Source organism: Moschus berezovskii, chromosome 1 (genome assembly GCF_049115385.1).
Source record: "Moschus berezovskii isolate FMDL1 chromosome 1, NW_MosBer_1.0, whole genome shotgun sequence".
Taxonomy (NCBI): Eukaryota; Metazoa; Chordata; class Mammalia; order Artiodactyla; family Moschidae; genus Moschus; species Moschus berezovskii.
Window position 1 is genome coordinate 2,229,834 of NC_142460.1, and position 13,625 is coordinate 2,243,458.

General features: G+C 56.7%; 1 protein-coding gene across 1 annotated transcript; it reads left to right on the top strand.

Moving 5' to 3' along the window:
• The first annotated feature begins 5,057 nt into the window (after positions 1 to 5,057).
• GATD3 (glutamine amidotransferase class 1 domain containing 3) lies at positions 5,058 to 13,498 on the top strand. Its single transcript, XM_055414910.2, has 7 exons — positions 5,058 to 5,257; positions 5,491 to 5,543; positions 6,776 to 6,889; positions 7,725 to 7,844; positions 9,815 to 9,907; positions 12,322 to 12,477; positions 12,976 to 13,498. Exons 1-7 carry the CDS (start codon positions 5,099 to 5,101, stop codon positions 13,103 to 13,105), a joined length of 825 nt encoding a protein of 274 aa, XP_055270885.2. The 5' UTR covers positions 5,058 to 5,098; the 3' UTR covers positions 13,106 to 13,498.
• The last annotated feature ends 127 nt before the right edge of the window (positions 13,499 to 13,625 follow it).

Consider the following 13,625-nt stretch of genomic DNA (forward strand, 5'->3'; position numbering starts at 1 on the left):
ACCACTCGCTCTTTCATTACAGGATAAAGTTTCCCTTTGCTTCTGAGCTGAACTTGGTCTCCCATCTACTGGCATGAGGGACGGCGAGCGAAGGTGGCGCCCGACTCACAAGGGTTGTAACATGTCACCCTGAGACAAGTGTTTTTCACCCAGGAGAGCAGATAAAAAGGTAGCAGGCCTCAGGGTTGATGATCATGGGCACCAGCTTAGCCCAGGACGAGCTCACCATGGGAAGGGGGGGCCTATCAGAGATCTACCCGCCTCAGTGGAGGAACTGGCTGGTTAGACTACAGACCGTGGGGAGTTGTGTTGAAAGCGTGGTGATGGATAATAGAGCAGCCCTCAGTTCTCTCCTGGCAGAACAAGGTGTTGTATGGCTGCCACACCTGCTGCTGCACGCAGACACCCCCCGACGAGTGGCCACAACAGAAAGGATACACCAAGTGGGCAGCTGGGGCCACAGCCCTGGTGATCCTGTCCTGCAGGAATGGAGTTCGGTAAAGGGCCTTCCTGTAAGTTTGAGTGAAATTGACTTCATCCGCTGGTACTTCTTTAGTCATAGCACTATTGATTCCTCTGTTTGGGCCTTTATTCTTAACTTTCATGTCAAGTTTGTCTCCCTAAGGCCACAGGCCACCAGATTATTCCTCTTTGTCAACTCCTGTGTCAACCCTGAGCCGGTAGATACCAATCCCTCCAACAATCCAGTTTGAATACCCAAGAGTGTGTACAGCTCCATCATCAAACTGTTTTATTCCCCAAGCCCTTGCTAGGCCTATGCCCCTTAGCAACAGGAGGCAGCTAAAGCGGTGGTTGCCTCCATTCCTCAAGACAGGAATGACCCAAAGACAGGCATGGACTAAAACCACCCCCTGTAATTTACAAGGCCCACAAGGTAGAAAATGATACAGAGAAAACCAAGCCTGTTTGCAGTGGTGACTGTGTGGATCACAACAAACTGGAAAATTCTTAAAGAGATGGGAATACCAGACCACCTTACCTGCCTCCTGAGAAACCTGTGTACAGGTCAAGAAGCAACAATTAAAATCGGACATGAAACAACAGACTGGTTCTGTACTGAGAAAAGATTATGTCAAGGCTGTATAGTGTCACCCTGTTTATTTAACTTATATGCACTGTACAGGAGACAGGGACCAAGACCATCCCCATGGAAAAGAAATGCAAAAAAGCAAACTGGCTGAGGAGGCCTTACAAATAGCTGTGAAAAGAAGAGAAGCGAAAAGCAAAGGAGAAAAGGAGAGAGATAAGCATCTGAGTGCACAGTTCCAAAGAATAGCAAGGAGAGATAAGAAAGCATTCCTCAGCGATCAATGCAAAGAAATAGAGGAAAACAACAGAATAGGAAAAACAAGAGATCTCTTCAAGAAAATTAGAGATATCAAGGGAACATTTCATGCAAAGATGGGCTCGATAAAGGACAGAAATGGTATGGACCTAACAGAAGCAGAAGATATTAAGAAGAGGTGGCAAGAAATCACAGAAGAACTGTACAAAAAAGACCTTCACGACCAACATAATCACGATGGCGTGATTACTCACCTGGAACCAGACGTCTTGGAATGTGAAGTCAAGTGGGCCTTAGCATCACTACGAACTTAGCATCACTAGTGGAGGTGATGGAATTCCAATTGAGCTATTTCAAATCTTGAAAGATGATGCTGTGAAAGTGCTGCACTCAATATGCCAGCAAATTTGGAAAACTCAGCAGTGGCCACAGGACTGGAAAAGGTCAGTCTTCATTCCAATCCCAAAGAAAGGCAATGCCAAAGAATGCTCAAACTACCGCACAACTGCACTCATCTCACACGCTAGTAAAGTCATGCTCAAAATTCTCCAAGCCAGGCTTCAGCAATATGTGAACCGTGAACTTCCAGATGTTCAAGCAGGTTTTAGAAAAGGCAGAGGAACCAGAGATCAAATTGCCAACATCCGCTGGATCATGGAGAAAGCAAGAGAGTTTCAGAAAAACATCTATTTCTGCTTCATTGACTATGCCAAAGCCTTTGACTGTGTGGACCACAATAAACTGTGGAACATTCAGAAAGACATGGGAATACCAGACCACCTGACCTGCCTCTTGAGAAACCTGTATGCAGGTCAGGAAGCAACAGTTAGAACTGGACATGGAACAACAGACTGGTTCCAAATAGGAAAAGGAGTACGTCAAGGTTGTATATTGTCACCCTGCTTATTTAACTTATATGCAGAGTACATCATGAGGAACGCTGGGCTGGAAGAAGCACAAGCTGGAATCAAGATTGCCGGGAGAAATATCAATAACCTCAGATATGCAGATGACACCACCCTTATGGCAGAAAGTAAAGAGGAACTCAAAGGCCTCTTGATGAAAGTGAAAGAGGAGAGTGAAAAGGTTGGCTTGAAGCTCAACATTCAGAAAACGAAGATCATGGCATCTGGTCCCATCACCTCATGGTAAATAGGTGGGGAAACAGTGGAAACAGTATCAGACTTTATTTTTTGGGGCTCCAAAATCACTGCAGATGCTGATTGCAGCCATAAAATTAAAAGACGCTTACTCCTTGGAAGGAAGGTTATGACCAACCTAGATAGCATATCAAAAAGCAGAGACATTACTTTGCCAACCAAGGTCCGTCTAGTCAAGACTATGGTTTTTCCCTTGGTCATGTATGGATGTGAGAGTTGGACTGTAAAGAAAGCTGATGGCCGAAGAATTGATGCTTTTGAACTGTGATGCTGGAGAAGACTCTTGAGAGTCCTTTGGACTGCAAGGAGATCCAACCAGTCCATTCTAAAGGAGATCAATCCTGGGTGTTCATTGGAAGGACTGATGCTAAAGCTGAAACTCAATACTTTGACCACCTCATGCGACGAGTTGACTCACTGGAAAAGAGTCTGATGCTAGGAGGGATTGGGGGTGGGAGGAGACGGGGACGATAGAGAATGAGATGGCTGGATGGCATCACTGACTCGATGGACATGAGTTTGAGTGAACTCTGCGAGTTGGTGATGGACAGGGAGGCCTGGCGTGCTGTGATTCATGGGGTCGCAAAGAGTCAGACACAACTGAGCGACTGAACTGATGCAGAGTATATCATGAGTATATCATGCTGGGCTAGATGAAGCACAAGCTGGAATCAAGATTGCTGGGAGAAATATCAATAACCTCAGATATGCAGATGACACCACCCTTATGGCAGAAAGCGAAGAGGAACTAAAGAGCCTCTTGATGAAAGTGGGAGAGTGAAAAAGTTGGCTTAAAATTCAACATTCAAGAAATGAAGATGATGGCATCTGGTCCCATCACTTCATGGCAAATAGATGGGGAAACAATGGAAACAATGACAAACTTTATTTTCTTGGCTCCAAAATCACTGCAGATGGTGACTGCAGCCATGAAATTGAAAGATGTTTGCTCCTTGGAAAGAAACGCTATGACCAACCTAGACAGTATATTAAAAAGCAGAGCCATTACTTTGCCAACAAAGGGGCATCTAGTCAAAGCTATGGTTTTTCTAGTAATCATGTATGGAAGTTAAGAGTTGAACCATAAAGAAGGCTGAGGGTCGAAGAATTGATGCTTTTGAACTGTGCTGTTGGTGAAGGCTCTGGAGTGTCCCTTGGACTGCAAGAAGATCAAACCAGTCCAACCTAAAGGAAGTCAGTCCTGAATGTTCACTGGAAGGACTGATGCTGAAGCTCCAATACTTTGGCCGCCTGATTAGAAGAGCTGACTTATTGGTAAAGACCCTATGTTGAGAAAGATTGAAGGCAGGAGGAGAAGGGGATGACAGAGGATGAGATGGTTGGATAGCATCACTGACTCGATGGACGTGAGTTTTAGCAAGCTTCGGGAGTTGATGATGGACAGGGAAGCCTAGCGTGCTGCAGTCCATGGGTCACAGAGTGAAACACAACCGACCAACTGAACAACAGGGAAACAGCTTGCTGACAGCCCCTCTGACCAAGAATTGTGCAGGCACATGGAAGACCAGAGTGAAGGATAGTGAACTTTAGCCGCCAAGGGCCGAAGACCCACCATGTCTTACTCCCAGTCTGCACATGGATCTGGGAAGAGGCATGAAGTTCCGCCATTGCCCCGGTGCAGAGCTCTCCATAAGGCTGCTGCTGCTAAGTCACTTCAGTCATGTCCGACTCTGTGCGACCCCATAGACGGCAGCCCACCAGGCTCCCCCATCCCTGGGATTCTCCAGGCAAAAACACTGGAGTGGGTTGCCATTTCCTTCTCCAATGTGTGAAAGTGAAAAGTGAAAGTGAAGTCGCTCAGTCGTGTCCGACCCTTAGCGACCCCACGGACTGCAGCCCACCAGGCTCCCCCATCCATGGGATTTTCTAGGCAAAGAGTACTGGAGTGGCTTGCCATTGCCTTCTCCATAAGGCTGCTGCTGCTGCTGCTGCTGCTAAGTCGCTTCAGTCGTGTCCGACTCTGTGAGACCCCATAGACGGCAGCCGACCAGGCTCCGCCGTCTCTGCTTTCCATCAATCCTATCCTTCCCTTCTTGCTTCTTACTTCCGCATAAACAGCCCCTCCAAAGCCCTCAGGTACACACGTCTGAGCTTCACCCCGTGGTCCTTGCCTGGCCCCATAGGATAAAGCCCTTTCTCCGCAAAGACCTGGCCTCTACCTGACTTTCCCGTTGCACAACCGGGTCAACGGAAACGCGAAGAGCGGCGGGGGTGGGGGTTGGGGAACGGCGGCCGGGGGTAGGGGGGGTAAGGTCGCCAGGCCGCTGAAGTCAGGACCCTCACTCCGTCCCAACTCAGCAAACCGGAAAGGGGGGCGTGGATGAGAGTTGCACAAGCGGGCGCCGGCCACTCGGTGTCGCCGGTCACGTTGAGGCCTTATGGCGACACTGAAGTTAACTATCTCAGCACGGTGCTTCTCGGGGGCTGCGACCCTGCGTTGTGCCCCCCGGCCCCCCGCCCTGGAGACACCATCACGGAGCGGCGACAGCGCGGAGGCCGCGCAGACCACTGTGGGACCACGTGCGCTCGCAGGGCGGAGCCCGACTCACGGGCTACTGCGCAGGCGCGGCCCCGCCCACCGTGACCTGTGACCCTGCTGTGGTCGCGCAGCATGGCGGCGCTCAGGGCTCTCGCGGCGTCCAGGCTGGCGGTGACCCCCTGGTTCGCGCCGCGTCCCGGCCTATGGCCGCTGCCCTTGGGCGGACCGGCGCCCTCCTCGCTTGCGGCCCTACACGCCTCCGCGCCGCGTCCCGGGCCCAGGGTTGCAGTGGTGAGCGGACGCGGGCACCTGGGGCCGTGGAAACCTGGGGCCGTGGGGGCAGAGCGCCGAGGCCCGCCCGCCTTCCCGCCCAGTCTCTGCCCGCGGTCGGCTTCTCTGCACCCACGCCCTCCCTCGGCTCCGCAGCCCTTCTCCGCCCCTGAAGTCGGCCTTTCCCCCCGTTGGAGGCGGTCGGCCGCCCGGCGGACCCCTTGACCCTGGTGACCGGCCCTCAATCCCCGCAGGTGCTGTCTGGATGCGGGGTCTACGATGGAACCGAGCTCCACGAGGCCTCATCGTAAGCCCCCGGGCGGCTCACTCTCGGGAGGGCCGGTCCCCCTTTTCCTCAACCGTCTGGAGAAACCTTCCTGCTGGTTAGAAAGGCAGAGACCACGGTGGACGCGAAGGAAAACGTTGGAAATCATGCATGTGAAATACAGGGAGGCACAAAATAAGCTTTTTAGCGTCACCTCTGATGTTGTCACCCAGCAGTAAACAGCCTCTCCCCTCCTGTTTTTCCATACCCCGTGTTACACACGTTGGAATCACAAGATCCTGTGTGTTGGAGATGGAGCTCCATCCCGTGTTTGCAGCGTGATTGTTAAGGGTGGTGCAATGACCTCACTGTAGACAGGTGTCATTGGTGTAGCCTGTCAGTTGTTACCAGCTAGTTTATATTTTGGCTTTTCATTTATTTGGGAAGTTACTGTGAGCAGGACTGAAGAGGTTGTGAGATTCAAAGTTAGTTGGACGGGAGAGTTAGGTAATGGTTAGGGAACACCCCACCTCCCAAGCCTGGGACCTCACTGGCCTCAGAGGGCCCTGACGCTGGTGTGTCCGCTGAGCCCTCCCACTGGGTGTGGCCAGCGTGTGCTGGTGTTGGCTGGACAGGGAGTGAATTTCATGGGTCGAATATACACGAGGTCCACGGAGCGGAGACCAGATCCAGGGGTTCCCAGCCCTGCCAGGAGATGGCTGTGATCTCTCTTGGGGTAATACTCTTATGCCATCTCCTTCCCTGGAAGGGGGTGGTGACAGCCCTGGCAGGGATGGATCACACGCCAGTGTTTGGACTTGGGCTGGCACCAAGCAGCTCTGGGCAATGCTGCTATCATGGGCAGCTCCCAGGATGCCTGCTTGTCTTCCTGCCTCCCATCCCCAGGACCACCAGAAGCCCTCCTCAAACCCTCGAGGCCATTGTCAGCTGGCCTGTGGGAGGACGAGTGCCCAGAGGCCACCTGGGAACCCAAACATCCAGGCCGTGACCACAGCTGGTCACCTGTCCCCACACCCTGATTTGTAGAAGGAGCTTGGGCGCTGGCTGGTCTCCTCAGGTCAGGTCAGTGACGGCAACTCACATGGAGGGCATTTGAGTTAGCGAGCCAGCTATAACTATTTTCAGAGCAAGGAGACTTAACCTTGTGAGGGGTGTGCCCGTCAGTCAGCTGAAACCCTGTGTTTATAAACAACTGTGGGCAGGTAAAGTTGGGCTGGGCACAGGTCAGTCTGGTCTGATTCCTTCCCGTGCAGGATCCTGGTCCACCTGAGCCGCGGGGGGGCCGAGGTCCAGATCTTTGCCCCTGATGTCCCTCAGATGCACGTGATTGACCACATCAAGGGACAGCCTTCCGAGGGCGAGACCAGGTACGAGCCCTCTGCCTCATCCCTCAGTATGGACCAGGTGGGTTGAAACTCGCCAAGAGCCCACCCACAGTTGCTTCGTCTTAGCTGTGAGCCGAATCCATGTTCAGGTGGACTTCACAGCCATGGTCCTGGGCTTGTCCCGGGCCTTGGGGTATTCTTGCTTCCTACGCTACAGAAACAGTGAAGGCGGGTCTCCCCAGTGAGCTCTCATACCTGCCTTCTGACCAAAGGTGTGTGCGTTCCTTTGGCCTTGAACCTCATCCACCTGCCTGGGCCCTGGATATCTGTGAGCAACTCCCACCAGCATTTCTGTTCTGAGGGTGTGCAGCCCTGCTCTTGGATTCCGTCCTGCCTGGGCTGTGCGGTGACGGCCCCTGGAGGCTGTTTCCCAGGTGCCCTCAAGCCAGGATACAGACAGTGAAGGACGGGGTGGTGGGAAGGAAGTGTGGTGCCTTCTCCTGGGACTGAGGGCCCCCAGTCAGGACCCTGGCCCTGGGCTGCCCACAGGGTGGGGGGAAGTTCCCGCTGCGGCTGGTCCCTCAAAGCCGCCTCTTAACGCTCCGTCCACAGTTCTGTCCCCATCTGTTCTGTTCACTGAACGCCACCTGGTGGCCCTGCCTGACGCTGGCATCTGAGTGACCAGGTGTGGTGGTTCTGAAGCGCCATTTGAAAGGGCCCAGAGACTGAATGTAGACCCGCTGTGGTCCCTGTCACCGTGTGGCCTGTGAGCCAGGGGCATGGGTCCTCTTGTGTCATGACAGCTCCGCCCCACCCCCGTCCATGCTGAGGGATGGACTGTCTGCACTGACCCTTTGGGACCTCTGCTCATCCCTAGGAACGTTCTGACTGAGTCAGCAAGGATCGCGCGAGGCAAGATCACCGACCTGGCCAAGCTCACTGCCGTCAACCACGACGCAGCCATCTTCCCCGGAGGCTTCGGGGCTGCCAAAAACCTGTATGTGTTGCCGCTCGGGCTCTCCTTTTTCCCTGGGGTGTTGGGTGGGGACACGATGGTGACAGGAGCAGCTGTGGGGGGACAGTGATGATGTAGCTGCCCCAGGACAGGGGACCCCGGAGGGAGGAGGCTCCCGGACCAGGCCATGAGGCGTGGAGTTGGGGGATTGCTCCCTGGAGCTGTCCCCTGCAGACACCCGCCGTCCTGTGGTCCTTGCAGTGGGGAAACGGCACTTCCTTCCCGTGGGGCCGTTTGGAGGCTGGTCCTGATGAGGCCGGGAGCCCTGTTCTTTCTGCCCCGTGGGGAACCAGCAGGTAACGACCTCAGGCTGGGAGGCCGTCATAACCGCAGCCGTGACGTGTTTTGGCTTGCAGGTCCTCTTTCTGTTCTCTGTTCCTTTAAGGCTGTTCTCCACGTTTCATGGAAGTCCTCTTACGCTGGCCTCGTGGGCCCAGCACATCCCTTCCGCCTTGCGCGGGGCTGCTGCTCCCATGACGGAGGGGCTTGCTGTAGCCGGGGCTGTGCCAGGAGGCCCCAGACAGCTGGGCCCGTGGCTCTGGGGCTGCAGCGCGGTGCCTTGTGCCCCACACCACCACTCTCCTCAGTTGAGCTGTTCATTCACGGTGGTTCTGCTGCAGCACGATGGCTGCCCAGCTGGCGCTCTGTCTGCCCACGTGCCGTGCCCCAGGAGCAAGGGCAGAGGCGCTTCCATTCCGAGTCCATCCATGCCCTCGGCCCTTCCCCTCCAGGCTCCCCTCTGCTCGCGGACGCCCCCAGAGAGCCTCCTCCCTCCACATTCCCAGCGGTTCCCACAGTCCTCCCCCACACTCCTGCTGCACCTCGTGTCCGCTGCTTCTCTCACGGCCACCCTTGGGGTGTTCTCTGCTGTCGCTATGCTCCCGAGCCTCTTGGCGGGAGGCGGCAGGTCTCGTCTGCGTTGGCTGGGCTTGTCCCCCTGGTGGGACCAGGCTTCTATCTCTGAGGGATGAGCTGGATTCACAGAGCCTGCCCCAGTGTCTAGACCCTGCCCAGTCTGAGGGCAGCGGAACCAGTGTGTCCTTGTGTGTGGCGGGGAGGGGGTTGGGGTTGTGTCCCTGGTGTGGCTCACGACCCACCTCGGGTGACTTAGCGGTCGTGAGGAATCGGGGCCTCGGGTCAGCATCCTTGTCTGTGAGCTCACAGGCCCCCAGGGAGCTCTCTGACCTTTCTGGAAGAAAGGCCAGCTTGCCAGTGGTCTGCGGTACACATGGTGCAGCAGGCGAGCTCAGTGTGACCTGTTCCCTGTGGAACCCCAGTTCTTCCTGCAGGGACCCCAGGACCCCTCTCCAGCACCATTGCCAACTCTGTTTTCTGCGAGGTTCACATACATGTCTTAAAAATCCCGTAAGGTGGTAGCCTCTTGTTCTGCACTTTGTATTTTTCAGTTAAAGCTGCGACTTGTCCGTTAACGGACGGCCACACATGCAGATCCCATCATGTAGTGACGTGGGGCTGACGAGACTCCAGGACTGTTCATCACTTGTGGGGGTTTAGCTGATGGGCGTGTGGTCAAAGTGCAAAGTCTGACCCGTTTTGAGGCTCTCACAGCCTGAGAGTCCACTGGGGCAGGGGCCTTGACCACGTGAGCCTGGCAGAGGGAGCTGTGGCGTCGCTGGGTCTGAGCCCACCTGCTGGAGGGGGACCATCCAGACCCTCGGTGCTCTTGTCCTGTGAAGAAGACGGGTCTTGTTTGACTTGACGCTCATCCCTGTTAGTGACGCGCAGGCTCTGTCACGGGTTTCAGGCCAACGGCACATCCTGCTGCTCCGGGGCTGACCAAGCGGATGGCTGAGCACCCACATGTGTTTGCACACGTCTCACTTCCGTCAGCTGCTGAGAAGCTGACGGAGCACTCGGGATCCAGGAGGGGCTGCTCCCCAGGCCGGCGGAGGTGGAGCCCTGAGGTCTAAGGAGCCCTGTTCTTGTGGCAGGAGTACGTTTGCTGTGGATGGGGGCACCTGCAAGGTCAACAGAGACGTGGAACGCGTGCTGAAGGAGTTCCACCAGGCTGGAAAACCCATTGGGTAGGTGTGGCTGGGAGGGACAGCTGTAGCGGGGTGGTGGGAGGGCTGTGGTGGAGCCCACGGCATGGCCATGCCAGGTCCCCCAGCCAGGAGCTGGGCTTGGAGCTGTGTGGTTTTGGAAACTCTGGGCCCTTTCCTCTTTGTGTGAGTTCACAAAGCCTTCCAGCTCTGAGAATTCTGAAGCTGTGTGCTTACATTAATGTTTCTGGGTGACATAACAGGGAGAGGAGAGGGTGAGTCTGTCCCATGTCTAGAAGGTTCCCTAGTCCTGCTCTGGCCCCAGCCTTTGCCAGGCCTCTCCTCACTCCCAGCCTCTGCCTTCCCGGCCTGGCTCAGGCAGCCCCTCAGCTAGCTGGCCTGTCCTTCCTGAAGCCACAGCCGCCCTGAGCACCATGCCGGCCCTTGTGACACAGCTGAGTTTCCCTGGGGACTAGATCGTGTGGCTGTCACACACTGGGCCCACGTTTAGGGCACAGCCACTCCTCACTGCCCGGTCCTTGGTCCTCAGTCCTGGTCCCAACAGACTGGCGAGGCCAGCTATAACTTACAGCAGGAAGCTCTCAGGGACAAGAAATTGCCACGCCATCATCAGACCTGCTCGTCAGGCTGTCCTGTTCACGAGCATCCCCAGGGGGCTCCTTGATTCTGCTTTACTGAGACAGCAGTGCTAGAGCACGTGTGTCGCGTGCCCTGGAGTCATCCCTGACTGGGGAAGTCCTCCCAGGAGCACAGTGGTGCACAGACGCATTGAAAGCAAAACTTGCCAGGCCTCCGTCACACAGCTGCTTGCTGCTTTCTCTTGGCCAACTGGAGAAGGAGGTTGTTAGAGTGCTCAGTCTGGGGGAGCACAGAGGCTGGAGAGGACAGCCTACCAAGGGCTCAGTGTCCAGGACACACATCCCCCTCCCCCAGCGGCCATAGCCCAGGAGGGCGTGTGCCCATACATCATCTCCATCCCAGACCCTGGATGCTCTGACTGCCCGTGGGAGGCGGTGCTGAGCATTTTGCAGAGCCCAGCTGATCAGCCCTGGCGCCTCGCTGAGGCAGGGCCTGTGCGTGCGGACAAGGGCCTCACGCTCTTCCTCTAACAATTCGGCGGCACGATGAACAGGACGGGTGCCCAGCAGATTGACCACCTCCCAGCGGACACACCTGCTCCAGTGAAGGACGCTTCAGCCTAGCTGCATGGGAGTTGGGGGAGGGCGCGGGGTGGGGACATCGCCCTGTGCTGGCTGCCAGGTCACTCTGGGCAGCTCTGTTCAGAGCCTCCTACAGCAGCTCGCCTGTTTCTTTCTCAAAGTGGCAGTGTCATTCAACCACAAGCAAAACGCCATTTCTAGGTCAGGGCTCCGCACATCCTGCTTCCAAGCCGCCTGCCCATCACTCCTCGGCCTGCTCGTCGAGAGCACAGATGGCGTAGGGGTCCAGCCAGCTTTGTGCCAGGCCTCTGTGTTTGTCCCTGCACTGCAGGAGCCCCTGGCAGCCTGCACCTCTGGGCATTGCCTTCTGAGTTAGGTACCTGTGACCTGGTGACACGACAGGCCCCCGAGACGTTGGTTCCGATGACATTCACCTGGTCCAGGCAGCAGGGAGTTAATGTTGTTCCCAGATGCTGTGGTACCAATTAGTGAGTGTAAAGATAACATTCTTAGGATGTTTTAATACAGGGAGTGCACACTTGGTCTTTAAGGTCAGCTCAGGACCAGATGAACAGGTAGGGGAGATGGGGTGCAGCCCCTTGGGGGCATTTGGGCCCCAGGGGAGTGGGACCGGCCAGGCCTGGAGCCATTGTGGCGGGTGTCACACATGCTGTCTTGGGGAGCAGGGCACTGGTGCAGCCCTGGCTCCCGTGGGCCTCAGTGTTTGCTGATCCAGGGGCTCAGGAGGTGCCGGTCGGGAGCCCCCCTGATAAAGAGCAGGTCCTTGGAGCAGGCACCCATGCTGCTAGGACGGGGCCCTCACCTCCACTCGACAGGCCAGGTGAGGCTGCTGGTTGGACCACATCCCCCAGCCCCCTGCTCTCCCTCCAGAGAAGGAGGTCGGGTTGGAGCCGGTCATTACCGTTTGGCTTCTCTGTGTCATGTGACAAACCGGCTGAAAATTTCAGCAAGAGACAGTGCTGCTGTGTATGGTCTTCTCCCCGGGACACAGGACGCTGCCGGGTGCCTGGTGCACGTGTGGCAGCTGGGGCCTCAGCTGACTGCCCTCTGAGGCTCCCCAGCCTGGCGCCTGCTCACAGTCGCTGCGGGCTGCCCGGGGTCGGGGTCAGACTGCAGCCCTCGGAGCCGGCAGAGCCCACAGCACGGCAGTCACGCTCCTTTCTGAGGCTCACCATGTTCCCCAGGCGCCTCACTGTGCCCCCGGCCAGGCGGCCACGTGTGGTCCTGAGCTGACCCCTTCTCGTCCCCTTTCAGCTTGTGCTGCATCGCTCCCGTGCTCGCGGCCAAAGTGCTCAGAGGCGTCGAGGTCACTGTGGGCCACGAGCAGGAGGAAGGCGGCAAGTGGCCGCACGCTGGGACCGCGGAGGTCATCAAAGCTCTGGGCGCCAAGCACTGTGTCATGGGCGTGACCATATCCTTCCAACAGCCAGGGTGGCATGGGGACCCCCTCCGGCCCCTCGGGGCGGCCCTGGGGCACGGCAGGGTGGGGGTGCCCAGGGCACCTGAGTGATGGGTTTGGCAGCGAGGCTGATGCCGCCACTGCCCAGTGGCTTCGTTCCCATGTCCCCACAGTGGTGCCGACTGAGTTCAGCGCCCCCCAGACTTGGGCTCTGTGGGTGGGGTGAGGGGTGGTGGTGGTGGGGTGACTGTGGTGTGGAGATGCCGTGCAGCTGGCCCCCCAGTGGCTTGCCGCTGGGACGCGGGTCGGGAGGCGGCGCTGTTTGGGGGGTCTCAGCAGCTCGGTGGCTGGTCTCGGGTCTTTGTTGAAGCAGCACAATCAGTGCCAGGAGCCCCTTCCAGGTGCCATTGCGGGGCGGGAGGGGGATGCACTTCTAGGGGTCCGGGGTGGCACTGGACACCAGATCGTCCTGGTCCTGGCTGCAGGTGTTTTTCCATAACCTGTGTGCACGAGGCTCACGTGGACCAGAAGAACAAGGTGGTCACGACCCCGGCCTTCATGTGTGACACCGCCCTCCACCACATCCACGACGGCATCGGCGCCATGGTGCGGAAGGTGCTGGAGCTCACTGGCCGCTGAGGCCTCAGCACAGGCCCGCCCAGCTCCCCACACAGCCACCCTCCCTTTGGCTTGGGACCCTGCAGGGGCTGACTCTTTGCTTAAACATGTAGGCATCATCTTTGTAAGGAGGGCACTTCTCACACACTCGGGGCCAGAGGGCTGACATGAGATGTTCCCCCAGCAAGGAGGGAGGGGGCAGCGGGGCCCACCCTCTGAGGAGCGCCGGCTGCTTGCTCTGCAGGCTCAGGCTTCAGCTCGAGCAGCAGGTTCAGGCAACACCAGGCTGAGGTTGGGCTCACTTCAGGGCACCTTACGTAGTGTTTGGGAGGAAACGTTCTTGAAATTCACAAATCTCATAGTTAGGAGACCAAAATACCGTCTTATTGGTAATTAAAGATTCTCTCACCTGGAGTAGACCTGTCCTGATCAGAACAACTTGCGGCTTTTCTAGAATGGCAGGCCCTTGGCCGGGAGGGTAAGCTCGTCCGAAACAGACAAGGGTACCCCGTCCAGGTCTCCCAAGTTCACAAATGAGGGG

What these genes read in the sequence shown, in the direction of transcription:
- GATD3 (XM_055414910.2), top strand. Translation starts at nt 5,099, where the DNA reads ATGGCGGCGCTCAGGGCTCTCGCGGCGTCCAGGCTGGCGGTGACCCCC. An exon ending in CAGGCTGGAAAACCCATTGG is followed by an intron (nt 9,908 to 12,321) that starts GTAGGTGTGGCT and finishes GTCCCCTTTCAG; the next exon opens with CTTGTGCTGCATCGCTCCCG. An exon ending in CACTGTGTCATGGGCGTGAC is followed by an intron (nt 12,478 to 12,975) that starts CATATCCTTCCA and finishes AACCTGTGTGCA; the next exon opens with CGAGGCTCACGTGGACCAGA.